The sequence below is a fragment of the Crinia signifera genome, chromosome 6, assembly GCF_055691185.1.
Source record: "Crinia signifera chromosome 6, ASM5569118v1, whole genome shotgun sequence".
Classification (NCBI taxonomy): Eukaryota; Metazoa; Chordata; class Amphibia; order Anura; family Myobatrachidae; genus Crinia; species Crinia signifera.
In genome coordinates, this window is record NC_139222.1 from 216,267,578 (window position 1) to 216,295,213 (window position 27,636).

General features: G+C 45.4%; 1 protein-coding gene across 1 annotated transcript; it reads right to left on the reverse strand.

The window, feature by feature from the left end:
• Positions 1–2,361: 2,361 nt before the first annotated feature.
• CHMP6 (charged multivesicular body protein 6) lies at positions 2,362–25,466 on the reverse strand. Its single transcript, XM_083148827.1, has 8 exons — positions 25,286–25,466; positions 13,256–13,365; positions 11,236–11,323; positions 9,120–9,206; positions 8,968–9,033; positions 8,780–8,860; positions 6,180–6,234; positions 2,362–3,912 (listed from the first exon to the last, which is right to left on the reverse strand). Exons 1-8 carry the CDS (start codon positions 25,346–25,348, stop codon positions 3,860–3,862), a joined length of 603 nt encoding a protein of 200 aa, XP_083004953.1. The 5' UTR covers positions 25,349–25,466; the 3' UTR covers positions 2,362–3,859.
• Between the last annotated feature and the right edge of the window lie 2,170 nt (positions 25,467–27,636).

Below are 27,636 nucleotides of genomic sequence, written 5' to 3' on the forward strand. Positions count from 1 at the left end.
GGTATTAATGCCACATAGGTCGTTTAAACGCCGCCCACCGCACAAACTCCTACATGCAATGTGAATGTTCCCGCACGAATGGATGTCCATTTGCAGCTAGCGTGCGGTGACCGTCAAATGATTTCTACAGTGCATTGAGATCTAAGATACTCTGGTGTCTTACGAGCTCCCTGTATGGAAGGAGGGTGAGCCAAGCTTTTTCATGGGAACTATGCAAGTCGCCGTGTCCGTTCGCACAGAGCCTGCACATGCATCAGTATGCGCATACGGAGCAAATCATTCAGAATGACCCCCATAAAGTATGTGTTGCCTGTATTTTTTAACTAGATCTAGTTCAAAACACACGGTGCCCTAGCCCATCGCATACGTAGATGTGATGCAATCTAGTTCAAAACGCATCCGTGTATGGGCGGAATTAGGCCTTCATTACAATATCCATGATTGGTTTTGACAGATGCCATGGCTGATATTTACAAACACTCTGACATGCCAATCATCCTGGGACACAATTTTGGCTGATATTGGGACAATTTGAAGAAAGTTCTGTGTGTAGATCAGCTGCAAACAATCATTTACTTTAGCATGGATACTGATTTATAGGTTATTAAACATCCAGACATAAGACTTGTTGTACTACTACTTCTTCAAAGTGTAAAATTCTGGGCTTACCTGACCCAGTAATGCACCCAGCTGTAGGGAATCATGCATGGAATTTATTTCTGACAATGGGCAGTATTCAATGAGAAAAGTTCTCCGTCTTTTGTGGAGAACTTGTGCTTTTTTCGCCGTGGAGAGAGGTTTTTTTTCTCCAAAGGCGAGCCACCCTATTCAATGTGAAATATTCTCCGTCTTTCTTAGTGATTCTCGCCGTCTCTCTCCGTGAAGAAATTCTCCATCTTTTGATGGAGAGCAGGAATGTGAACTTTTAAACTAAAAGGGTGTTTTTTTTAATTTTGGTGTAAAAAAATCAGGGTTTTTTTTCTGTGGAGGGCCATGTTATTTTTATTCATGTGCCTATAGCACATGAATATATATTTAATTTTTAAAAAAATATTTTTTTACATTTTTTTTTTTTTCTTTTTTTTACACAGTGCAGCCAGCAGGGGGCCAGAGCGCTCGAGCCGCTCATTAGATATTCATATATTCACTGCACCCGAAGCACGTTCGGGTACAGTGAATACTGGGTCCCCCGCTGGCTATAGAGGGGGGCAGCCTGTGCTGCCTGGGTCCCAGGGGGGCCCCCTACCCTCACATATGTTCTGTGGCATCCAGGGAGACTTTAATCTCCCTGGATGCCACGTCCCTGTCAGCTCCCTGCTGCGGACGCTCGTCTGCTGCAGGGGTTAAGACTCGCCGCGAGTGGCGGCGAGTCTTATAAACATTGAATAGTGGCAGCAGGAGAGGCAACGAGCCCTCCGGAACACGGAGAGTGCACGGCGAGCAAAAAAAAATGCTCGCCGTGCACGGAGAATATTACCATTGAATACTGCCCAATGAAAAACTGGCATCTAATGGTAAAGCCATAAAACATTGTAGAGTACATGTAACTACATGTGCCAGCATAGGAGAGACTAGCAGGGCAGGGTATCCAGAAGTAGGATGATTCATGGACTTTACCATTGGCTTTTAAACAGAACATAATTATATACCCCTGTCTAATTCAAGGGTCATTAATAGAAGACATACCTCAATTCAAAGCAAATCATCTACTCAAGTACATTTTCTTAACAAAAAATACAGAACTTTGTTTATGGTGGATGAAACCACTTTTGTTCTACCATACCATATATTTGAATTGTTCCTCTTTTGGGCCCATCCAGAAAGAGCTCATTTCTGTATGGGCCTGACTGGTAGTTATACATTATTCAGCGATGAACAGTGGTGTACACGTGTCACTGTTGTGATTGACAGAGTGTCCGTTTTGTGGGAAGAAATAGGGAGTAGTATGAAAACCGCTCATGTGTTTGGACCATTATTAGGGCATGTATCAGTTGCACACTGCGATCCTGACCTCTCCATAAACTTGCTCAGCACTTTAATCTGTGCCGATGCTGCGAATGTGTACACAATTGTGACGCTCTGGTATGCGTCTCTATACAAATAATGGCGACTTTTACAATATCATATTTTTCGCACATCCAACGAATCCAAAAAACGCATCTGCAGCAGCATTAGCAAATAACTGATTATCCTCAGAAATAACACAATCTCTTTACGTTCTAGAAAGTCCTTTATGTAATGCACTACAAACTCCTGATGAGGGCAACGATATTTGTTTCCACCGATATATGGCACATTTGAAGCATTGGATGTTGATATTCTCTTTTTGCCCAACCTGGAAAAACAACTTGAAGCTGTGTGTTTTGTATATACAGGTTTTATTATGATCTTAAAAACACAATAGGAAGAGCATAAAAAGTCATCTGGAGTGCTAACTCGTCTTTTGTAGCACAATCACATCTCTGAATGGCAGCCAAAGATAAACCGTGACTATACTGTAAAACAGCTTTCCTTCCGGATAGCAGAGGAATTACTGTGATCTAGAAATGCGGGTGATATAAACAAGATGTAATTGAGATAAACAGATGCGATTTAGTTTTGAGATCAGTTACCATGCCGTCCGTCACTGATAGGGGGGCTGTATTTACAAGAGTGTCCAATAAAGAATAACTTCTAGATTAGGGTTAAGCCACCCATGGCTTTCCTAGCAGGTAGTGCAAGTCCCAGCCAAATAATGTCAGGACACGGTGGAACTTTTAGTTGCACAGCAGTTGGAGAGCCACACGTTGCACACCAACACCATCAACAAACACTGTTGCTCTCTCCAGCAGAGAATGATGTTCAAAGCAATAAAGTATACACATATGCGCACTGTGAAGTGGCTATCTCTAGCACTTCATGCCTCATAGTACGTGTCTGCCATGAGTATAAGGCACTCCAGTATTAGGGATTTGAGCACCATGATTAGCTATCTTTACCTGTGCCAGTCGCATCAACGCACAGCGGACAGAGTGAGACATTGTCAATGTCAGCCCTATTCAGCCAAGAACAGTTGTTACTTTCATGGTTCATAGCATTTTTACATTTTCTGCCTTACCGTTATTAATTATTTTCTTTTATAATAAACAGATAATAATAAAAAAAAATAAAAAAAAGAGAGAATGAAAAGAAACTGGCCTATTTACCAACACCTTATTTAAAAAATAAATTGAGGAATAGTCATTTGTAAACACTCTGTTGCAATCGTTTGTCAGCTTAAGTTCCGGCTGCAAAATTCCTGTGGGCATCAAGGGCCTATTTGCGGCACAATAATATCTTCCTATACATTATACAGTATATGCGCGGCTTCTCATATACACAAACCTGCACAACTCCATTCTAAAGTGCAGGGTGCAATTAGCGGTGACCACACCAAAATACTTAATTAGGAACGGCTATATATGCGTATGCTTGAGGAAAATCAAAAACTGATCGTATGTAATTATCCATTGAAATATCAAAATAAGAGCACAACTGTGTAGTACGTTAATACTCCATCTAATGAAAATGGACTTTACAATTAATCTATAAACAGACAATAGAGCTGTATGGAGGGCGAAATACTCTGCTGCTGCTGGAGAGGGTGTCAAGTTTTCCCAGACATAATTGTTTGATTTCTCAGACTTTCAGATGTACTAGGCTGGAAGAGACTCTCCAGTGTCAACCAGATAGCCTGCTGGCTAGGCAGTAACAATCTACGTGAGAAGGGGCCCCAGTTCCACTATAGGGAAAGGGTTAAAATACTTTCCAGCACATCACTGAACAGAGCTCCTTCCATGAGTAGAAACCACCTTTCTGATTGCAGGAACTGTGCATGAGGTTAGGAAGCAGCCACCTGCTGTGGTTTGGGTTTGTTCTTGACCGCTTGTTTCTCTGTTGAAAGAAAGGAAGAAAAATTGCTGTTTGCAAATCAGTTACAAGGAAAAATAAATAGTATTTAACACCTCTGCTCTAACAGCGGGAAAGAAGACAAATGAGCAAAATGTTACCAAAACCATGCACACGTTAACCCATTCAGGATCACGTGTTTTGGCCTATTTCCCATTTTGGTCAGGTGAAATTGTAATTTCCTTTTGGTTGGTTTTCACGTGACATCATAATATATAATTAATGATATATTTTAATAGATACACATATACAGTTCTGGACAAGATCTGCACACTCTTTACATCTTGGTTCAGTTATGAATAACATGGAAAATTCCTGTTGATGCAGAAATGACCAGCAAACCATATTGCAAGTGAATTAAAAAATAAAATGATGTTTTGAGTTAATCTGAGCAGCATTTAAAGAGCCATCAGTCACATGTGTACTTAACGACTTTCACATGCAGCATGCAGTCATGTCAGTAGCAGTATCAATTGGCAGCCTTTATGAAGATGCAAGGAGTGCCGAAACACCTACACAATCTCAAATGTGTACAAGTAAAAATGAGGGTAATATACACACATACATTGATTGAATTTTTTGCCAGTTTTACTTACCATTTGTATTTTGCTACACATATATAAAAGGGATATTCAATCTCCGGCAGCCATCTCCTGACAGGGGAGATGGGCCCTATTCAATGCGGTACTCCCCGACAGCATTGAACAGGGCATCTCAGCAGAACGAGCCCGACTTCAGAAGCAGTCGGGCTCGTTCTGCCGAGAACGGGACATGCTGGCCCGACAGCCGTGACCCAACATTGAATACCCCCATAATATTTAGCTTTACCTTACAACATTTATGTGGATACCTTATGTGTTTTAATAGAAACATATAACATTACAGGACTTTTCCAAATACATGGCCAAGTTTTGTCATGCATAACGATGATCCTTTTACACAACCAAATGTTGGGAGTGGTGGCCTAGCAATAAGCAGTGGGTATTAAATAATGGTACTCTTTACCTAGAAGGGCGCCAGCGATTGAAATCGCGGTCGTCGGGGGTAAAAATCGCGGTCATCGCGGGCAAATCGGGATGCCCGCGATCACCGCGATTTTCCCATAGGGAACAATGTTAAAACGGCAGATTGACCGCGATTTTACTGTTAAATGCCTCAATGGACCCGATTTGGGGCCAAATAGGCCAAATTAACCCTTAAATGTCCCCCCAAATTTTTAACGATCCACGCCAACCCGAAGCGTGGCGAGCGCAGCGAGCCCGCGAGGGGCGGCGGTACGTGTCCTCCGACCTTTTCATGCCCTACTATCCACTAGGGCGTGGTGTGAGAATATAATAGTGTGGCGAGCGCAGCGAGCCACCGAGCCCGAAGCGTGGCGAGCGCAGCGAGCCCCGCGAGGGGACGCGGATACCTTCACAGGTAGACGCGTCCCCTGGCGGGCTTCACAGGTGTCCGCCTCGCCACGGACACCTGTGAAGCCCGCGAGGGGACGCGCATAACTGTGAAGGTATCCGCGTCCCCTCGCGGGGCTCGCTGCGCTCGCCACGCTTCGGGCTCGGTGGCTCGCTGCGCTCGCCACACTATTATATTCTCACACCACGCCCTAGTGGATAGTAGGGCATGAAAAGGTCGGAGGACGCGTACCGCCGCCGCTCGCCACGCTTCGGGTTGGCGTGGATCGTTGGGTGGCGTTAAAAATTTGGGGGGACATTTAAGGGTTAATGGGCTCTGTGGCCCATTTAACATTGATTCCTATGGCCAAATCGGGTGGATTGAGCCATTTAACAGTAAAATCGGGTCCATCGCGCCTTTTAACATTGATTCCTATGGGAAATCGGGAGCATCGCGTCGCGGGCATCGCGGGTACATTTATGGCCGGCCGCGACGCGACCGACACGATTTCCATGTTTAACATTGGTTTCAATGGGAAATCGCGGGCATCGCGTCGGTCGCGTCGCGGCCATACATAAATGTACCCGCGATGCCCGCGACGGGCGCCCTTCTAGGTAAAGAGTACCTAAATAATCAGCAGTGAGTTATGATGCATGATTGTATGCATATATTTAAAATATAATATATGAAATACGACAAAGGTCAATCAGAGTGGTACTAGATACACTGAAATGTTTCATGTTGCCTATCTAATGTAAACTAGGTGTAGCAGGTCTTCCCCAACATCAGACACAGTACATTTGAGGTTAATGTGCCTTCAAGAAATCCATGCTGGGCACCTCCATTTACCATATAATTACCTGGAGTGGTTTCTGGGAGTGTCTCCGTGGGGGCTTCTGGGAGTTCCAGATCTTCCTGTGAGGAACCAGATAACATCCACTTGTTGGTATCTACCTGATGCATGACTGTTTAGCACTTACACAAAACATTTTCAATACTCTTGCAGCCCGGAATACTACCTTGCACAGGGCTGCTGGTGGTGTAAAGCCCAAATTCCTAGATGACTACACACCGCCACAATGGTGCATTTTCACTAATAAAAATAAAGCGAATTGGTACTTCCTCAACTTTGTGGCCACCGCTTACGCCAGTTACGTTAGCTGCTTTCAGAAAAGCTTCATCGTCCCCTCGCCACGCTTCAGGCTCGGTGGCTTGCTCTGCTCGCCACAACTTTACTAGAGGTAACAATTGGTGGGATGGACCCAGAGTGGTGGTGTGGTACGCAAAGAATCCTATGTAAGTTCCAAAGTGTATGCGGTGGCCATAAAGATGAGGAAGTACCAGCTCATCTTTGAATGTTAACACCATATTAGAAAAGACTATTATATACATATGTATTAAGTTTATTTAGACCGTCAATTAGAGACAGGTACATTATACAGACTACCAAAATATCAACATAGACTATGTAGACAGTCAAAATGTCAGAGATATAATAAAAATACACAATAAAAAAAAAAAAAGTGACCCTACCACTAGAGAATTGCGCACGGACTAACTTCTCACCCGTTATGCGCAGCACTGCATATTAATTGCTGTGAACGTTGTGCTAAAACGCCATGACAATAACGCTACTTGTCTTCATAGTGGAGATAAATAAATGACAAGCAAAGCATGTGGACGCAGTGGCGGCACTGGGGTCAGTGACACCCAATGTGGCCAAGAAACCATTCAAATTCAAACACTGGGGCAGATGTATCAACTAGCGCTAACTGCATATGCTGCACTTAAAGCTAGGTAAGTGGGGGGGGATTACGTTTTTAAAAATCTATTACTACCGTTTGGCGGGGTTGTCCCCTGTAATACCCCCAGCAATTAGCGGCTGGGGCGATGTATTAACAGCCTTCAAGTTGTTTAATCACCCCGGCCGCTTTGCCAGCTCAGGGCTAACGTTGTCCTATCCCCACTGCAGGGACAATGCTAGCCCTGCTGCTGGGTTCCGGGCTGCGCTTGATACCTCGCAATAATAGCGAGATCTTGCGCATGCCCAGAGAGTCGACCGGGGGGAGAGAGGGTATTATCATACAATGTGCATGCGCAGCACCGATAAGGAAAGCCGTGGGAGCTGGACTTAATGGCTCTCCTTAACGGCTAAGGGGAGTTAATACATTTGGCTGTAACGGGGGCCCGCTATCTACCCCACTATGCTAGGCAACCATCAGTTCTCACTAAGGGGGTTATTCTAGTTCACTCGCAAAGGCACAATCACTCTCTTATGGACAAAACCATGTGCACTGCAGGTGGGGCTGATGTAACATGTGCAGAGAGAGTTAGATCTGGTGGGGTTTGTACTTCAAACTGATATCTATATTGCAGTGTAAAAATAAAGCAGCCAGTATTTACCCTGCACAGAAACAATAAAACACCCAAATGTAACTCTCTCTGCACATGTTACATCATCCCAACCTGCAGTGAATATGGTTTTGTCCATTAGAGAGTGATTGTGCCTTTCCGAGTGAACTAGAATAACCCCCTAAGAGTCTGATGTTATATCTGTTAAAACAAGCAAACATGGGGCAAATCACATATAAACATATTCCAAATATGAACTATCACTATTAGTACAACTCTGGGATGGCATAAAAGAGACTTGAATCATTTCGGTCCTGCTTCAGTTTGGTTTGCAAACACAGTTGTGCAGCTGAAGATAACCTTAGGTGTAGCAAAGGGGAATGATGTTTCTTTGCTCAAAAGTGGGCAGAGAGAAGCATTTGAATCAAAAGGATACGGTAATTGTGCTCTATCCTACACAACAATGTAGCTTGGGACAATGGCTGGAAAGCATTATAGGCACTGCAAAAGTCAGCTAAGATTTCTCTTTTCATGTCTATTTATAGGTCTAATCTGTCCTATGCAAAAGTAAAATAAAACAATGTGTAAAGGAAAAGAACATGCTACTGTACAGCTTTGATTTAATTCACATATGTGCTTTGCACGAATAATGGATGTAAATTCGTTTTCTTCTAGTTGAGTTCAAGTCTCTACAAAGTGGTCCTTTGCGCCAAGCAAAAGGCATTATATTTACTGTAGTGATAGCCTACTCCAGTAAAAGCATCAAGTTCCTCTAGATCAGTGGTAGCCAACCCTAGCCCTCGAGAGCTACCAACAGTTCACATTTTTCAGACAACCTAGCTGCTGCACAGCTGCACTCATTAATCACTGACACATTTTAAAAGATCCACAGATGGAGCTAATTAGCTCACTTGTGATTCTGTGAGGAGACCTGCAAAACATGCACTGTTGGTAGCTCCCGAGGACTAGGGTTGGCTACCCCAGCTCTACAACAACCCTTTAAAAGGACTCCTTATTTCCAAGTGACAGGCTTGATAATTGTTTTCTGACCTCAAAGTACCAGCCTTAATAACGCTGTACAAGTTCCCTGGTAATAGCCTTCTCTCACCTGAGTAATAGCCTCTAGCTCTTCTAGAATGGCATCCTCGTCCTCGGTAGTCAGACTTCCTGACAGCAGTTCATCAATTTGCTGCAGAAAGAAAATACATATTTTTCCATCTCATTCACCTTACAAATTAAAGATCAGATGCCATGCTGCAATACACAGCTTCACTTGCATAATGCTTGTCTGCTTACCCGTTGATAATCAATGCCTTCTTGGGTCTCATCCATGATCCTCTCCACCTCTTCTATGGACATAACCTGACAAAGAAAGAAAGTCCTGTAACTGGCAGAAAAAAAATATGGCCGCATCCAGAGAGGGCAATCCTCCACACATATAAGCTTACCTCGTGCATTTTCTTTAAGCATTCATTACCAATTTTTAAGCCTTCAATTACTTTCAATTCAATCTGTGCAAATTCTATATCTCCAACCTGTAAATTAGAGCAAATCATGAAAATGTCTACAAATTAAACATTTTACATACAAGCGGATTAAAACACGGCCTAGGCAACAAAACATTGAAATTTAAATTACTGTTAATTTTGAATTCATTAAAAAACATTTTTTTTTGCTGTACGCTCATTGCGGCTGTGAACAGAAAGGCACTGTCACAGCCCCCCCCCCCCCATGTGGCCGCCTCAGCCTGAACCCCACCTCACACTCTGAAAAAAAAAAAAAAAAGGGAGTATACACTCCAGGGGAGCGGGAACAACTAATTGACAGGGGCTGCTCTGATTGGACTTGGAGCAAGCATTTTGTGTTGTAATGTTTTGTACAACTTAATGTGTATTATCGAAGAGAGCTTTAACAGGCTTTGCCAGCATTCTCAGCTCTCTGACTATACCAAATTACGATTCGCGATTGCAGGTTGTATGTAAAAAAACTTCGTTTGTTGCCAATATTGCTTCAGAAATGGATTTTCACAATGCTGTTATTTATACTGTCTGTTTAATATTTAAATATATTTTTGTAAACAAACCTTCTTAAAATCCTGGGCAACCCTGGGTACTCCAGCTAGTATGTATGAGATACACACACACACACACACAAAAATCAGGGTAAATCCCTTTTGTTTGCCCTTAATAGAATAGTGCACTATTCTATTATGGGGAAAAAACATGAGGGGTTTACCCTTATTTTTTGCCCCAAGTTTTTTTCTTAGTCTGAAGTGACCGCTCCAAAAAAATAAATAAAATACTTTCGGATTAAAACACACAATATTCACAATTGTGACCATGAAAACGGGTCAGTTATCAACTTTGCACTAGGACAAGCTCGTACTTTTTTTTTTTTTGCAGTGGTAATTGGTGTTAACCAAGTAATTAGCCGTCACTAAAGCCTGGTTTTCCTAGGAAGTCTTTTTGCCGTGTAATTTGCTGCAATTAAACGTATGTATTTACTTCAAACTATGTCCTATATTTTCCCTAAAAAGAATTTAAATAAATGGCAAGCTTTATTAAACTCCTATGTTTGGATAAAAAGGATAGATTACAAAAATATGTATGTGCAGTAGAATGGAAGTTGTCTCAAATTTTATATTGACCCCGTCAGTGGTGCCCAGATTAGCAAACCCTGAAAATTCTCTGGAGTGCCACTGCCTGCGCTCCCTTTTGCCGGGCAGCGCTGCTGAGCTGAGAGTTGAGATAAGCGCCTCACTCTGCTTCAGCAGATGCCCGGCCCTCCCTCCCCCTGCTGTGTGCGGTGATCTTGTAATGTCACGCCACACATAGCTGGGCTGCCGGGGGCAAGGCAGCGGCTCTATTACTTAGTTCAGCTGCGCCGTCCAGACCCGGGGACACAGTGGTGGTTTTTTTTTTTTGAGTGCTCCCCAGAAAAAACCTCGCCCAGTGGGGAGCGCTCCTTAAAAAAACCACCACTGAAGGGGTTAATATCCCAAATTATTCAAGAATTCGATCACTTAGGAAATCTATAGTCACATGATGATCAATACTAAGCTTGCAGTCTACAAAACTCAAATTTCATAGGAACATTTATCTCAAATATAGATTTTTCCCAACAAGGCCCCAGGAACAAATGGCTCTCAGTGAATGTGCCCTTGCCACCCCTACTAACATAGCTTATGAACCACTATTCAAATCTATTGGGGTATTCAATCCTGGCCGATATTTCCAATAGTCGGAAACAGGACCTACATTGCCTGCAGATTCAACTATTTTTAATAGTCAGAATATCGTCAAGGGTTGAATTCTCCCCACTGTATAAACTATATTAATAATGTGTGTACATGTAATAGTATGGCTATGTAAAGCAGAAGGAAGAACCGTGTAACACAGCATAATAAAACAGACATAAGCATAATGGGCTGTGTACAGTGTCTCATTTATAACACATGATTTGCTCGGGTCTCTGTACAAAACCCATGCACGCACGTACACACACACACACACACAATCTGTTACAATGACTACAACGTTGGAAATATATGTGGGACAGACTGACCATTTTTTCTAGGTTAGTGATCTGGTTATCTGTTTTCTCCAGAAGCTGCTCTTGATACCTCTTCTTCTTTAACAGCAGTTTGGCTTTTCTAGAGTTAAATAAATTCATGTAAAATTAGTATAGAATGTTATCATTTCTGTGACAATTAAAAACACATTATATACCCTTGCATGAGAACAATGAAGAAGGTCTCTGTGTCTCTATTGAGGAATCGGTCCCCCGGGACTCTTGAGCTCCGGAAGACACCGCAACCATATTCAATGGGGTATTTAAAGTAAGACATTTTAAAATACTTATTGCTCCTGATGAAAGGAGTGAATACATTGTTTCTGAAGTGTTGGAAAATATTACTGAGTCTTATTCACTTGATTTAGGAGCATGCAGCTGCAATTTCGAGTGTATTACTTCAGTACCCCTTGGACAGCACCATATATTTTGCTGAGTTTCAAGGAGTGCCGATTGCTTGCTTTGTCATTAAAGTCCTGTACACACAGGGTGATTTCAGCCTATATCTCCATGTGTACGGGGCGAAGGTTGTTAGGAGCAGGCTCCCGCAACCAGCCCAATGCTGGTTGGAGGAGCATGTTGCTGCAACTAGCGGCTTTCTCCTGCAGTGACTCTGTTTTAATCCGTGTAGGCTGTAGGATTTGGGCTGAAGACGGGGCTAATACCCCGAAACGTCCCCAAGAATACACTTTTATTTGCATTTACAAACCGTCTCCTGAGTGCCGTTTCTTCACCCCTCCGGGTGTATTGGATCGCTATATATATATATATATATATATATATATATATATATATATATATATATATATATATATCACACACACACATATATATACTGCCCTTGGTCCGTCTCTCCTCAGAAATATAAATATGACCGCTGAGTTGCACACAAATATCCCCAATAGCAACAGCACTCCTTGTATCTGAGACCTACACCAAAGCGGTAAATATATATATATATATATATATATATATATATATATATATATAAAACTATTTACCTAGAAGGGTGCCCGCGATTGGAATCGCGGGCATCGGGGGTAAAAAATCGCGGGCATCGCGGGTACATTAAAAACGGGTGCCCGCGATGACCGCGATTTTCCCATAGGGATCAATGTTAAAAACGGTGATTGACTGCGATTTTAATGTTAAATGCCTCAATGCCCGCGATTTGGCCATAGGAATCAATGTTAAATGGGCCACAGAGCCCTAATAGTCACCGTGAACTCTGAAATGGCCCCCACAATTGTTAACGCCACCCACGATCAACGTGAACCCGAAGCGTGGCGAGCGCAGCGAGCCCGTGAGGGGCGGCGGTACGCGTCCTCCGACCTTTTCATGCCCTACTATCCACGTCGGCGTGGAGTTGAGAATAAAATAGTGTGGCGAGCGCAGCGAGCCACCGAGGCCCGAAGCGTGGCGAGCGCAGCGAGCACCGCGAGGGGACGCGGATACCTTCACAGGTAAAAGCGTCCCCTCGCGGGCTTCACAGGTGTCCGCTTTTCGCCACGGACACCTGTGAAGCCCGCGAGGGGACGCGTATAACTGTGAAGGTATCCGCGTACGCTCGCCACGCTTCGGGCCTCGGTGGCTCGCTGCGCTCGCCACACTATTCTATTCTCAACTCCACGCCGACGTGGATAGTAGGGCATGAAAAGGTCGGAGGACGCGTACCGCCGCCCCTCGCGGGCTCGCTGCGCTCGCCACGCTTCGGGTTCACGTTGATCGTGGGGTGGCGTTAACAATTGTGGGGGCCATTTCAGAGTTCACGGTGACTATTAGGGCTCTGTGGCCCATTTAACATTGTTTCCTATGTAAAAATCACGGGCATTGAGGCATTGAACACTAAAATCGGGTCCAATCTCATTTTTAACATTGGTCCCTATGGGAAATCGCGGCCATCGCGTCGCACCCGATTTTTAGTGCATTCGATGGTCGCCCTTCTAGGTAAAGAGTACTATATATATATATATATCATAATGTGGCATTATTGTTCCTGTATTTCTGTACTTACTCTTTCTTGCCATCATGTAGCAGTTGTTTGGCCAGTTCACGTTCACGTTGGAGTTGCAATGCGATCTTCTTTTGATACTGTTTAAGTTTGTCTCTCTGCTGCTTCAGTTGCTGCAATATCATAATGAAGATATGTAGAACACAAATAGTAAATACTATTCCAAGAAGACTCAGAAAGCCAACGCACAACAACAAACACTGGTCATGCAGCAGCACAAACGTGGAGTTAAGGTCCAAGAAGTCTACGTATCAATAAATATTTGTGTCAAATTTCCTCAAAACACCATTATCACCTCAATGTTTGAAGGAGGGACTTAAGGTTTCTATTGAGGATACAATGTGATCATTTACCGAGCTGCAGAATGTCATCATCCCCTTGTAGCCTATAGGCCACACTTTAGAGGGAGAGGGTTCCTGCAAATCCCTCCAAGCAATGGCTGCCACACTGCATGTGCAGGTTAGGGTAGGGAAGGGACAGATGCAGTCTCTTCACTCCGAACACATGGCAGGGATAGACTCCTTCTGTATACCATGTCCCTGCGAGGCACAGTAATACATTGGGGGGAAATTAGTTTCCCAACCACTCCAGGACCACATTAAACCCGGTCTAACCCATTGGTAACATAGCATTTAATAGGGACACCTGTTCTGACTTTGTTTACTAACAAGACCAGTCACAAGCGCACTTAATCATATATGTAGATTGCGTTATGTTTTTCTTAGTTTTATTAATATTAGTTATGGCCATTGAGAGAGCTCATACATTCCTATTTGCTTTTAATCTGCTTTCCATGCAGCAATAAATGCATAAGAGGTAATTAAAATGTCAAATAAAAAGCTCTATGGTTTTAGAAGGCAGCATACTCTATCAGGGTAATAAGTGCTATCAGTACAATAGATATATCTGCGAAACTGCGGTTCATGGAAACCCTGCAATTAAAAAGAAACTATTGAATGTGTACGCTAGTTATGTTCTACCCATTTCCCAGCGTATTGTGTATTTAAAGACGTCAAAGAAATGAAAAGGCAAAGAGCAAAAATAAATAGAGCTTCAATTAAGAATACATGCCAACTCTATAGATACTGCATGAACAGATGTCCAACGCTACTGTATATATATATGTGTATCTATATATCTTTTAAATTAGACTGTCTGAAACCACAGAACCCTTTGCAGTAAGGTTTTCATCATTGTGTAATTAATTTTCTCAGGCAGGTTTTGTGTAAAGAATCACAACAAGCAGTCGTCAGGAAAAGGTGAGCAGGGCCTCGTGCACAGCTCTTGGCAAGTTAGCAGTGACAAGTGTAATTGGCTCAATAGCGACCAGTCATCAGGGGGTGGTGCTCCATAAGGTAGTGTCCTCTGCACTGCTCTAGGAAAAGTACTTCTTTAGACTAACATATATAAAAGTAGGTAAAAAAGCAAGACAATTTTTTTAACTTTTTACACTTTTTGTGGAGATTTCAAAATGCATAGGAGAAAATCTTAGGGGCATACATGTATAAGGAGTACTACTGTGTAGCATAACATGAATAAGGGGAACTACTGAGTGATATTTATGTGTAAGGGCGTGCACTGTGAGAACATTGCCTCGTTTAGTATATAAGGAATCCTTAACTTTTACAGTTGTTCTAAGATTTCTCCACCTCTACCCAACTTCTCTCAACCTAACTAACATCCAACTCAGTGATCAGAAAATAAACCTTGCTACAATAAAATAAGCAATATCAGTAATCAAACCTTCTCCTGGATTACATCCTATGTGCAGCCCTGCATTACTCAGCTTTTGGTAAACCACCATACATTAGAGCAGGGGTCTTCAACCTTTAAGACAGCGTGGGCCACCTAAAAAAATCCAGTGAAGCCCGAGGGCCACTAAAATCGCCTACGGAATTTCGGACAGCCCCATAGAATCACAGCTCCCCTATAACTTTAGCACAGTCCTTCATAGATAGTTGGCACAGCCGCCCATACTCAGCACATAACCCCACACACACACCCTAATAGTTATCAGCAGCCAATTTGGGTTCCAGTGCAAACAGTGAAATATGTGCCCCCCCCCCCCCCATATATAATTTGATATTGAATAAATTGCACGCGCCGTAGGTGCGCTCCCAAAAACGGGTGTGACCTAATTATAAGGGGTGTGGTCTAATTATAACGAGTGTGAACTAGCAGGAAAACAATTACCTGACACCTCTTTTGCAACCTGCATGACCAGACATTGGTTACTGCAGGAATGGTCATTGTCCTCACACGCTTAAGTTGACTAAAGGCTGCACAATGACATATAAACATGAAGGCCCACACAGTGAAATAGTATGCCTCACAGATCAAACCCAAACAATGAAAGGCTACTGAAATCAATATACACTGTTACACTGTTTATCCGTAATGCCCATTACACATTGTGCATCACACCATAGTGTCCATTAGACATTATGCCACACACCGTAATACCTGTTGTACATTGTCATACACCATAATGCCCATTACACATTAATCCACACAAAATTATGCCCATTGCACATTATGCCCCACACTGATGCCCATTATGCCACAGACCATAATGCCAGCAGTACTCCTGCTTATACATATGATGCCCCAGCAGTGCCCCTCACACAATGCCCCAGCAGTGCCCCTCACACAATGCCCCAGCAGTGCCCCTCACACACAATGCCCCAGCAGTGCCCCTCACACAATGCTCCAGCAGTGCCCCTCACACACAATGCCCCAGCAGTGCCCCTCACACACAATGCCCCAGCATTGCCCATCAAACACAATGCCCCAGCAGTGCCCCTCACACACAATGCCCCCAGTAATGCCCCACACACAATGCCCCCAGTAATGCCTGCAGCTTTGCCAGGTCCCCTGCTCCCGCCAGATGTACCTCCTCATCCTGCAGCTTTGACGGGTCACCTGCTTCCACCATCCATGCCTCCTCCTGCAGTTTCGCCGGGTCCCCTCCGCCAGCTGTGCCTCCTCCTCCTGCAGTTCCAGTGCCAGGTCCCATGCTCCCGCCAGCTGCATCTCCTCCTCCCACAGCTTCACCGGGTCCCAACTCCCCAGCTCGTGACCAGACATGCCTCCTCCTCCCTCAGCTGCGCTGGATAAACTCCTCTGCCCTGCCTGCAGCCAATGGAAATCAGGTAGGCGGCACCCAAGGGGACTCCATTACACTGCCTCCCTCGGCAGCATTTTCTTTTACTTAAAAAAAAAAAATCCTGTGCATGGCGGGCAGGGGGCCACTGAGATCAGCTCCGCGGGCCACTCGTGGCCCGCGGGCCATGGGTTGAAGACCCCTGCATTAGAGTCTCTGCAGACCACTCGCCAATCAGTGGAGTGCCTACCTATCCAGTCTATCCTATAGATATCATCTTCCATTGTATAGATCCTGAGAGGTTACAGATCTAAGGATACAACTAAACAAATAAATTATTTATCACATGTTAAGAAGTACTGGAGGGTGTTGAGCACCTCAATGACATCATATCAAAAGTCCCTCTATTTGTCCAAAGAAGTCAGCAGAGAAACACTTTTCTAGCAGCCACCACCAGACTTCACAAATGCTGTAGGAGAATTGAACACGAAGGACATTTTCAGACAGTTTTTCTGCTGATGCAGTTTCAACTTTGTGCATCTATGGAAAACGAAAGCTTTTTCAACCTAAACACGTGAACCGGTGAGTAATCGGTGCCACTGATCGACACTTTTTCGACCATCCCTATTTTTTAATCAGTCAAAAAATCTGCACTTTAATTGAATATGTCGACTGTAAAGTCAACCGAAAATCAGCAAATATTGGTGATTTTTTTTTTTACAGAAAAAAAAAAGTTAATAATTGAATACTCCCCCTAAGGGGTAAATTTACTAAAGCTAATAAAAATGAAAGAGGTGATATTGCCCATAGCAATCAGATTCTGTCATTTTCTAAAATGCAAGAGAGACCTTTTTTTTTATAGGCAACCGCTTTTCATTTTTAGAAGCTTTAGTAAATTTACTCAAGACTGTTTAGCATCTTTTTGACAATGTCTGGAGATAACCTGACACCACCTTAAGGTGCATACACACTGTGTGTTTTTGTCCATGATCGATGTTATGAAAATCACTGAGAGATTTTCAGCCGGCCCAGTAGTAGGAGACTATGGAAAGTGGCTCACTCAGCCTGTAATACCCTTTCACACAGACAAATATTTCCCGGGTTATTAGTAGTAGTAGTACGTTTATTTATAAGGCGCCGCAAAGTGTCCGCAGCGCTGTACATAGCAAACAAAAAAAAAATAAAAAAAAATGCGTGAATGCGTAACAACCCGGGAAACTGGTCATTGCAACCTGGGTCCCGTTCACTGCACTGTAAAGACGCCACTGGGAGATGCTGACATCTCCCAGCGCCGCCCTGGCCCCGCCTCACGAATACGTCACCAGCCCGGCTGTATGGCTTAAACTCAAAGTAGCTCAAAACGGGAAAAGGGATCTGCTTTGAGCTCAAAATTGCTTAGTGTGTATGGGGTTTTAGTTACAGGTTCTACTGCCAGTACTTCCTATTCTTCTTAAGGCCCATACACACTTGACGATTTTCAGCTGAAAATCGGTCAAAACGGGCGTTTTGACCGATTTTCGGCTGAAAATCGCCTAGTGTGTATGGGCCAGAGATCCCCGACTAGCGATGATGCGCGCTCCCGCATCATCGCTACCGAGGTGGGCAGTCTGCTGGTTTTACCAGCATTACAGAGCATGTAGGTTAGAAGGGGATAGTGCAGGCATGTCCAAACTATGGATGTTGTGAAACTACAAGTGCCATCATGCCTTGCCACAGCTTTGCAATTAGGGAATGCTAAAACTATGGCAAGGCATGCTGGGATGTGTAGTTTCAGCTGGAGAGCCACCGTTTGGACATGCCTGGGATAGGGGATAGGTTTCATCCACACGGACATGGATTTCTAATAATAATGTTAGACCAATATGACATGTTAATTATGGTTTTCAAATTCTATTACATCACATGGTTGATGCGGTGTGGATCAGTTGGTCACCAGCAAGTTGTTAGACAGGCATTAGGTCCACATATGTATAGGTCGGCATGCAGGAAGGTCGACATGAGTCAGGTCGACAGGGTCACAAGGTGGACTGGGTCATTAGGTCGACAGTGAAAAAGTCAACATGTTTTTTTTTTTTTTTTTTACTATTTTGCCCTTATGTCCTAGTGGATGGTAGGGCATGAAATATCGCCTGGCGGCACATGTGTTGACATGGACACCGTAACGTACCACCATGTCCCCTCTCTATGCTTTGGGCACGGTGCCTCGCTACACTTAACACACTATTTTATTCTCCCACCATGCCATAGTGGATGGTAGGGCATGAAATACTGTCTGTCAGCTCCAAAAAAATAAAAACAGTAAAAAAAACCATGCCGACCTAATCTCATGTCGACCTACTTGATGGTGGCCCAATGATCGTTGGTGATACTGCCAGGAGTATTGGCTGCTGTTGTACTTGGTAGAGACTAAAATAACAAGACAAGATGATAAAGTGGGCAAACCAGGGCCGGATTAATCCTTGGGGATGCCTTGGGCACCTAAGACAGGGTAATTGGAGGGTTTATATTACATTATGCATATCACCCAGGACATACAAATGCTCTCTGCCTGGACTTCACTCTAATATTTGATTGATGTGATGAACTATTTTAGAAATGTGCTTCAACACAGGTGACCACAATCATAACTTAAGGAGGAAGTCCAGGTAGACATCATTTTGGTACTTGTTTCCTAGAATGGCCACACCGATGTTGATCGGGTCGGTCGCATCGCATGCGACCAAATCGCATGCGATGCGACCGACGCGATGGTCCCGATTTTTACATTGATTGAAATGTGAATAGGGTCCCTGGGACCCTATTTTACATTGGATTCAATGTAAAAGTCTCCCCAGACCCCAATTTTAACCGCCTCAACGGCACCCCACGATTGACGCCAACCCGAAGCGTGGCGAGCATAGCGAGCCCGCGAGGGGCGGTGGTACCCGTCCTCCGACCTTTTCATACCCCTACTATCCGCGTCGGCGTGGAGTTGAGAATATAAAGTGTGCACCGAGCCCGAAGCGTGACGAGCGCAGCGAGCCCCGCGTATAACTTCACAGGTATACGCGTCCCCTCGCTGCGCTCACCACACTTTATATTCTCAACTCCACACCGACGTGGATAGTAGGGGTATGAAAAGGTCGGAGGACGCGTACCGCCGCCTCTCGCGGGCTCGCCACGCTTCGGGTTGGCGTCAATCGTGGGGTGACGTTCACAATGGGGGGGGGGGGGCATATACAATGAGAGATGGCCCATATTGGCCCATTTCCCATTTTTTACCCGATTACAATGTTAAAAATATTTTAACATTGAACCCTATGGCAAAATCGGGTGCATCGCGTCGGTCGCGTCGCGTGCCATGTTAATGCACCCGACCGACGCGATGGACCCGATTTTGCCTTTGCCGGCAAAATGGACCTGATTTCAAAGGAAATCGGGTCCATCGGGGGGTAATAGTGTACCTTAAGTTAAGGTACACGATTTCCCCAGATTGTGGCCGTTCTAGGAAACAAGTACCATCATTTTTTGCATCCTGGTCATGTTGGGATGTATGGATCGTATATATTAAATTTAACCCCTTCCCGACACATGACGTTTATATACGTCATGTGTCGGTTGCGGGGGAATCAAGCCAGCTCACGGAGTGAGCTGGCTTGAAAGAGAGCAGGTAATGGCTGTATATTACAGCCAGGTACCTGCTCTCACGGCCACGAGCGGCGAGTTCGCCGATCGTGGCCGTTTAACCCTTTAAGCACCGCAGGCAAAGCGCCCGCAGTGCTTAAATAGCTGATCGGAGGGGGGGCGCCCCCCTCCGGCGCCGATCGGGGCCCCCCGCGGCGAGATCGGAGGGTGCCGATCGGTTGCCATGGCAGCCAGGGGTCTAATGTAGACCCCTGTGCTGGCCGTGTCAGCATTCCTATTACATCCTGCCTGAGGCAGGATGTAATAGGAAGTGCTGAAAATCACTATGTTCAGCCATAGAGCTCTATGGCTGAACCTAGTACAGGCGATCGCGCCCCCTAGTGGTCAAGTACACTAGGGGGCCTTGTAGTAAAAGTAAAAAAAAAAAATATATAAGTTTAAAAATAAAAAAAAAAAAACATATTTGGTATCGCCGCGTTCCTAAAAGTCCGATCTATTAAAATATAACATTAGTTATCCCGCACGGTTAAAGGCGTAAACGGAAAATAATTCCCAACGCCAAAACTACGTTTTTTGGTCGCATCGCCTACCCAAAAAAAAATAACTAAAAGAGATCAGAAAGTCGCCCATATCCCATAATGGTATTAATTAAAAAGTACACTTCAGCCCGCAAAAAATGAGCCCTCACCCAGGTCCGTAGGTGGAAAAATAAAAAAGTTATAAGCCGCAGAACATGGCGACGCGACGCAAATTAGAAAAACCGTAACATTTTCTATTTTTTTTTTTTGCGGTAAAACGTAACGAAAACTATATAAGTTTGGTATCACCGGAATCGTAACGACCCATAGAATAAAGATAACCCATCATTTTAAACGAACTATGAACTCCAAAAAAAACGTAACCAGCGCAAAATTGTGGAATTGCGTTTTTTTTCCTTTTTACCCCACATTGAATTATTTCCTGATTCCCCAGAATATTATACGGTATAGTAAATGGTACCATTAAAAAGTACAACTTGTCCCGCAAAAAAAAAGCCCTCATGTGTCTATATAGCCGGAAAATTAAAAAAGTTACGCTTATTTGAACGCGAGGAGGAAAAAAAAAAAAAAAGTTAACAAAAAAGGCCTCGTCGGGAAGGGGTTAAACCAATGATGTATACAGAATAAAAATAAATAGCTTAATAATGCCCAGACATCCAGGCGGGGAGGAGCAAAAGATGGGATCCCCGTGTCACTGACAGCTCTCTCCACGTTCCTATCTCTCCTCTGGTTGGGAAGCTCCATTGGCCGCTCATCAAACTGTGGGTCAAATGTATTACGCCTTAAAAGGTGGAGAGAAATAAAGAACTAGCTAATAAGCTACTGTCATTTCTCAAACACAGGCTGTCACATGGCAGGAGCTGATTGGCTAGTCCTTTATCACTCTCTGCTGTATCTCTTAAGGCTTAATACATCTGTCTCTGCCTGCAATACATTCTGTCCTGCTTACATTCTGACTGCATGGTTCTGCTGCTGCATAAAAGGGACAGCTAGGGATGTCATTACACTCTGAGGGATGTGGTCATTTGGTCTGCAGCATGGTGGTCGACAACATTAGGTCGACATGGGAAGAGGTAGACATGGTTCTAGGTTGAAAGGTCATTAGTTCGACGGGTCATTAGTTTGACAGTGTCTAGGTCGACAGTCAAAATGTCGACATGGGGTTTTTCACCGTTTTTTTGAGCCGGTATGTGCCAATAGGCGGTATATCATGCCCTACCATCCACTAGGGCAGGGCTGGGCAACACCGGCCCTCCAGATGTTGATGAACTACACATCCCAGCATGCCTTGCATCAGTTTCAGCATGGCCACATAGCAAAACTAATGCAAAGCATCCTGGGATGTGTAGTTCATCAACATCTGGAGGGCCTGTGTTGCCCAGCCCGGCACTAGGGCGTGGTGGGAGAATAAAATATAGTGTGCCGAGTGTAGTCTGCAGACCAGTTAGGGGTACTTGAAAATAATATTGATAATGACGGGAGAAGAAGTCTCCCAATGGTGGAAGTAGTCTTCCATTGCTGTGGAGAGGAAAGTCGCATCACTTCTGGTGCTGTCTGCAGCGTCACCTTGTCCTTGTACACACAGTACAGGCAGCTATTTAGTGAAATAAAACCCTATTCATCCTACCAGTTCAGTAGGAAGCAGTGACATCACTGATACATGAAACAGAAAATGGCTGACCTTGCTTCTTACAGGTAACAGCTGCACATTAAGAATCTATACTATATGGGGGGACATCCAATCAGCCCCGATACAATTACAGCAATGAAAATGGCTTGGTATCGAAACAGATTGTCAAAAATAGACCACAGTGATTGCGCAAAAATGAAAAGGATAAGGGATAAATTCCCGATCCCATGTGTTATAGCAGGCAAGCAGCTTCTTATCTGGGATTATACTTCGCTTTCCTGAGGCACGCGATGCAGAATACCCGATTAGAGCAGGTATTGTGTGAAAGGACAGGGCCATTAGTTGGCTAAAATAGAAGATTGTAAGCAATGTACAGATGATCTCACATTCTACTTGCTTAAAATAAAAACTCATATTCAACAAAGATATGACCCACACAGAACAAAAACAGATTAATGGCGGTTACTGCAGGATGGTAGTAACAGATTATCATGGACAAATCTACCTGTGAAGTGCGTTTCTAGGAAAGGGGATTACAGAATAATCCATATTATCTTCCATGTCTGGCAGTGAGTGTGTTTCAAGTCAGCAAGAAGTACAGTACCTGGATCTGTCAGGGGTGTATATTTTATGAACACAATATATATTGAGATGTGACTTTCTTTCACAGTGGGTTTTATTTTTTAATTACTATAACAATACCAAGGGGGTGTAACTCTTGATATTTAGTTTCAACAAATAGGACTGATGAATAAAAAAAGCATATACTAGTATTACTTCTATTTCATTTTAATAAAGTGGGGGTTGATGTAACAAGCAGCGCAGAGTGGAGAAGTTGCACATAAATCAGCTTTGAGGAAGCATTTATCAAGTACATTCTATAAAATGATAGGTAGATTCTGATTGGTTGGTTGCATGGGCAACTTCTCCATTGGTCAACTTCTGGAAACATCAGTCCCATAGTCTACAGTTCATTTGTGGGAAGAGCATGTTACACTGTAGTTAGCAAAGAACTTATGATTGACTGTAGACTTGCAACCGGATTGGAGAACTCTGCTATGTCTGCACCACAAAGAGAACACCGATATTATATTGTTTAAAAGGCATGTCTATCAGGCAATAGTTTATTCAATACAGGGTTATCTTAAAAAAACATGCCAGTACGGCCTAACTTATGGAAAGGAAATTTGCATAGTGGACAGCCACCTTTATCAGCATACATAATTAGCAAGATGAAATCATAAAGAAGAAAATAAACAAAATAAAAGTAGGTATAAGTGGGTGGGAACAAGGGCACAGCAGAACAGAGGCAGGCGAATGGCAAGGAGCATCAGACAGGGTGATGACAAGGAGTGGGTATGGAGGGGCAGGTGAGCAGCAGGGTGAGGCAAGCGGTAAAAAGAAGCAGCCTGGCAGAAGGACACACTGGCAGGGCAAGGCAGCGAGGCTCAAAAGCAAGCAATAGAGCAGCAGATGATGGCAGGCAGCAGGAAGGTGTAGATTCACTTGCAGGAAATGTCAAAGAGAAAAGAGGCACAGAGGTGAGGGAGAGGCAAGTTGGGGAGCAGCAGATGTAGAAATGCATTAAGTTTCAAAAGTGATAAAATAGAGTGATAAACAGCCAGCCAATCAGCTCCTGTCTGACATTTTTCTAACTAAGTCTGTGACATGGCAGGTAGGAGCTGACTGGCTGCCTGCTTATCACTGTCCATTTTATCACTTTGAAGCTTAGTGCATCTGGCCCAGAGACAGTTAAGCAGGTGATTGGCGCAATTAGGTTGGTAGGGAATAGGCAGGTGGAAGGGCAGAAGAGAGGAACAGACTTAAGGTTCCCATACAATTGTGCAACTTCTCCCCTCGGAGAAGTCATACACAATCCCCCCCTTGAGCCTGCAAAGTTTTGTATGAGGTCCTTTTGCATATGATCCCAGCTGAACATGTCCGACTCAGATGTGATCCAGTGCAACTCACAGGCTCTGCTGCAATGCACACAGTACAAAGCATTGCACCTGACCTGCTGTCAACCAAAGCGATTTGGACACTTTTCATACAAATCGATCGACGCAATCACATAAATTGAGACTGAATTGCATGTAAATTGCCAAGTGTATGGCAAGCTATAGAGGCAGGCAGCAGAGGACAGGCTTGGTGAGTAAAACAGACAATCAGCAGAGGCTGGCCTAGGTGAGTGAAAGAGGCAGGCAGCAGAGGACGGGCTTGGTGAGTGGAAGAGAGACAGGCAGCGGAGGCTGAGCTAGGTGAGTGGAAGAGAGACAGGCAGCGGAGGCTGAGCTAGGTGAGTGGAAGAGAGACAGGCAGCGGAGGCTGAGCTAGGTGAGTGGAAGAGAGACAGGCAGCGGAGGCTGAGCTAGGTGAGTGGAAGAGAGACAGGCAGCGGAGGCTGAGCTAGGTGAGTGGAAGAGAGACAGGCAGCGCAGGCTGAGCTAGGTGAGTGGAAGAGAGACAGGCAGCGGAGGCTGAGCTAGGTGAGTGGAAGAGAGGCAGGCAGCGGAGGCTGAGCTAGGTGAGTGGAAGAGAGGCAGGCAGCGGAGGCTGAGCTAGGGGAGTGGAAGAGAGGCAGGCAGCGGAGGCTGAGCTAGGGGAGTGGAAGAGAGGCAGGCAGCGGAGGCTGAGCTAGGGGAGTGGAAGAGAGGCAGGCAGCGGAGGCTGAGCTAGGGGAGTGGAAGAGAGGCAGGCAGCGGAGGCTGAGCTAGGGGAGTGGAAGAGAGGCAGGCAGCGGAGGCTGAGCTAGGTGAGTGGAAGAGAGGCAGGCAGCGGAGGCTGGCCTAGGTGAGTGGAAGAGAGGCAGGCAGCGGAGGCTGGCCTAGGTGAGTGGAAGAGAGGCAGGCAGCGGAGGCTGGCCTCGGTGAGTGGAAGAGAGGCAGGCAGCGGAGGCTGGCCTCGGTGAGTGGAAGAGAGGCAGGCAGCGGAGGCTGGCCTCGGTGAGTGGAAGAGGCAGGCAGCAAATGCTGGGCTTGGTGAGTGAACAGAGACAGGCAGCAAAGGCAGGGATGGAATAGAGGGAGGGAGGCAGGTGTGAGGGTGTCAGCAGGAATATATTAGCAGCATGAAGGAGAAGCAGTGTTATCAGGTGTGGTGGGTGTGTGTAGGAAGTGTGTCGTAGTGACTCTTCTCACCAGCACTGCCTTGTCCTGCTCAGTGACCCGGCTCCGTCTCTTCCGGCCGAAGATATTGCCCATATTGCTCCCCGGTGGCCGGTCTCCTCATCCCCCTGTGCCCCGGGCCTCTGCGATCCGGTACTACCGGCTTGTGTAGTGTGACGTCATCCCCCAAAGCATGCCGGGCAATGTAGTTTGTGCTTGAGTGGATGCACATCCGGCCGCTTATATGGTGTAAAACAGCGCCGCTGTCCGGCGTCCGCATTGACTGGACTCTCCCAGCCCAGACTGACGGGTATGGGTGAAAACCGGACCAACACAAAACCTCCGGACCGCCGGACCGGATATCAAACTCTGCATTTTGTAGCTTGTAGCCTCCGGTCCGGGGGTGTCCTGTCCGGGGGTGTCCTGTCCGGGGGGGCTGCCTGTCACACCTGTCACCAGGTAGAGGAGGGGGGGGGGGGGTAGGGGGTAGAATAAAGCCTCCCTGTATGGTCCGGGCATGTAGCAAAAACCGGACGGTCCGGACCAGCTGGGGAGGCTGTAATATCCCCTCCCCCATGCAGGGCTGCCAAGAGAAATTTTGGGCCCCGGTACAACAGCTTCCCAGGGCCCCCATAGGCGGGGTGTCACCACAGCATGTTAAGGGCGTTATTTGCACATGAGAAGAACCCACGCACAGGAGCAAGACATGCCTTCCAGCAGCTGGGGCATAAGTATTCCCAGTACTTCCTCATCTTTGCAGCCACCGCTTACGCTACAGAACTTCCGTAGTGTGCGGCTAGCCACGAGGGTTATTTTTAGGGTCCACGCCAGTCTCCTGTGTCCACGCTACCATCTATTACCTTTAGTATAGTTATAGTGAGCGAGGAGGAGCAAGCTCACTAGGGGACAGTCGTGATCCACGTAACTGGTGTAAGCGATGGCCTCAAAGATGAGGAAGTACAACATTCTCTATTAGAATGGCGGGACAGCCCCATAAAAGCTGCTGTGTGAGTGTCTATATATATATATATATATATATATATATATATATATATATATATATATATATAATTAAAGAAGTAGTGAAACGTGCTGACAGATAGAGTTTAAACACTGCCAGAGTCCCGCAGCCGCCTATGAAAGACTGCTTCCTTAGCAGCTGGGACCAACTACAATTAGCGGACGCTAGGGTAAAATTAGAATACTCATGGAACTCCATCATTAAAAGTAACTGTAACAATATTATTTCTATATATATATATATATATATATATGTATATATATATATATATATATATATATACACACACACAATCTCAATCAATCTGACCTAGCCCACTTATTCACAGCTTTCTATCTACTACACATAGTGCTCTAAAGAAAAGTGTGTGAGTCACATTAGTCAATCATAGTGCATATAATATTTATTAAGCCAGCGAGGGGAAGACAAATTTACTTACAATAGCCATTATGGGTCAGGGCAGCATTTTCACTGTGTTGTTTGTTTGCAGTGACCCGGCTCCACGCAGCACATTCTCCTCTCATCTCACGTGCAGGACAGCTGCAGCATCCTGTCCCCAGGCTGCTGCAGTCTGCAGGCACACAGAAGCTCCGCAGCGGTGGACGCCTTTGCCGCTGTCTGCAGACAGTGACACGCTGCGGCTGCGCTGCTGAAACACTCTCCTATTTCAGTCCCGTACTTAATCCCCGGCCACCCCCGCCCAAGCTCCCGGACGCTCGTGCTCCCAGCAGTCCCCACCCGTGCTCCCGGCTGCTCCTGCCACACAGCTGACCGGGCGACCCGAACGGCGCACACGCCGCACACGCTGCCTTAAAAAAAAAGAAAAACGTGTATGTCAGTCTCCGGACCCGGGCCCCCCTGACAGGCCCGGGCCCAGGTAAAATGTACCCGCTCCCCCTCCCTCTCGGCGGCACTGCCCCCATGTCCCTGGTGATAGCTATCACAGGGACCCCCCGAACAAGACACCCCTGGACAGGACCCCCCCCCCCCCCCCCCGGACCGGAACCTACGAGCTCCGGACTGCAGATTTTGATGTCCTGTCCGGCAGTCCGGGGTTTAGTCCGGTCCGGTTTTTACATAGTCCCCAGAGGGCGGTTTCACACACTCCGGCTCCTGCCGGACGGTGAAATCCCGCACGGCCAGGGAGCCGTGCCGCACACATTAGTTGTGATTGGACACTATTGTGTCCATTCACACGGGACGGCCACAACCCGGCCGCACGGCTGCAGCCGGATCCCACCACTAGAAGGGACGGCTGCCGGGCTGTGGCCATCCCTTCCATGCTAAACTAGTGTGTGCGGCACGGCTCCCTGGCCGTGCGGGATTTCACCGTCCGGCAGGAGCCGGAGTGTGTGAAACCAGC

Coding starts and splice junctions, on each gene's coding strand:
- CHMP6 (XM_083148827.1), bottom strand. CDS start 25,348: ATGGGCAATATCTTCGGCCGGAAGAGACGGAGCCGGGTCACTGAGCAG. Junction 8,861..8,967: donor AAGGCATTGATTATCAACGG/GTAAGCAGACAA, acceptor TTCTTTCTGCAG/CAAATTGATGAACTGCTGTC. Junction 6,235..8,779: donor AGCTAGAGGCTATTACTCAG/GTGAGAGAAGGC, acceptor GGTTCCTCACAG/GAAGATCTGGAACTCCCAGA.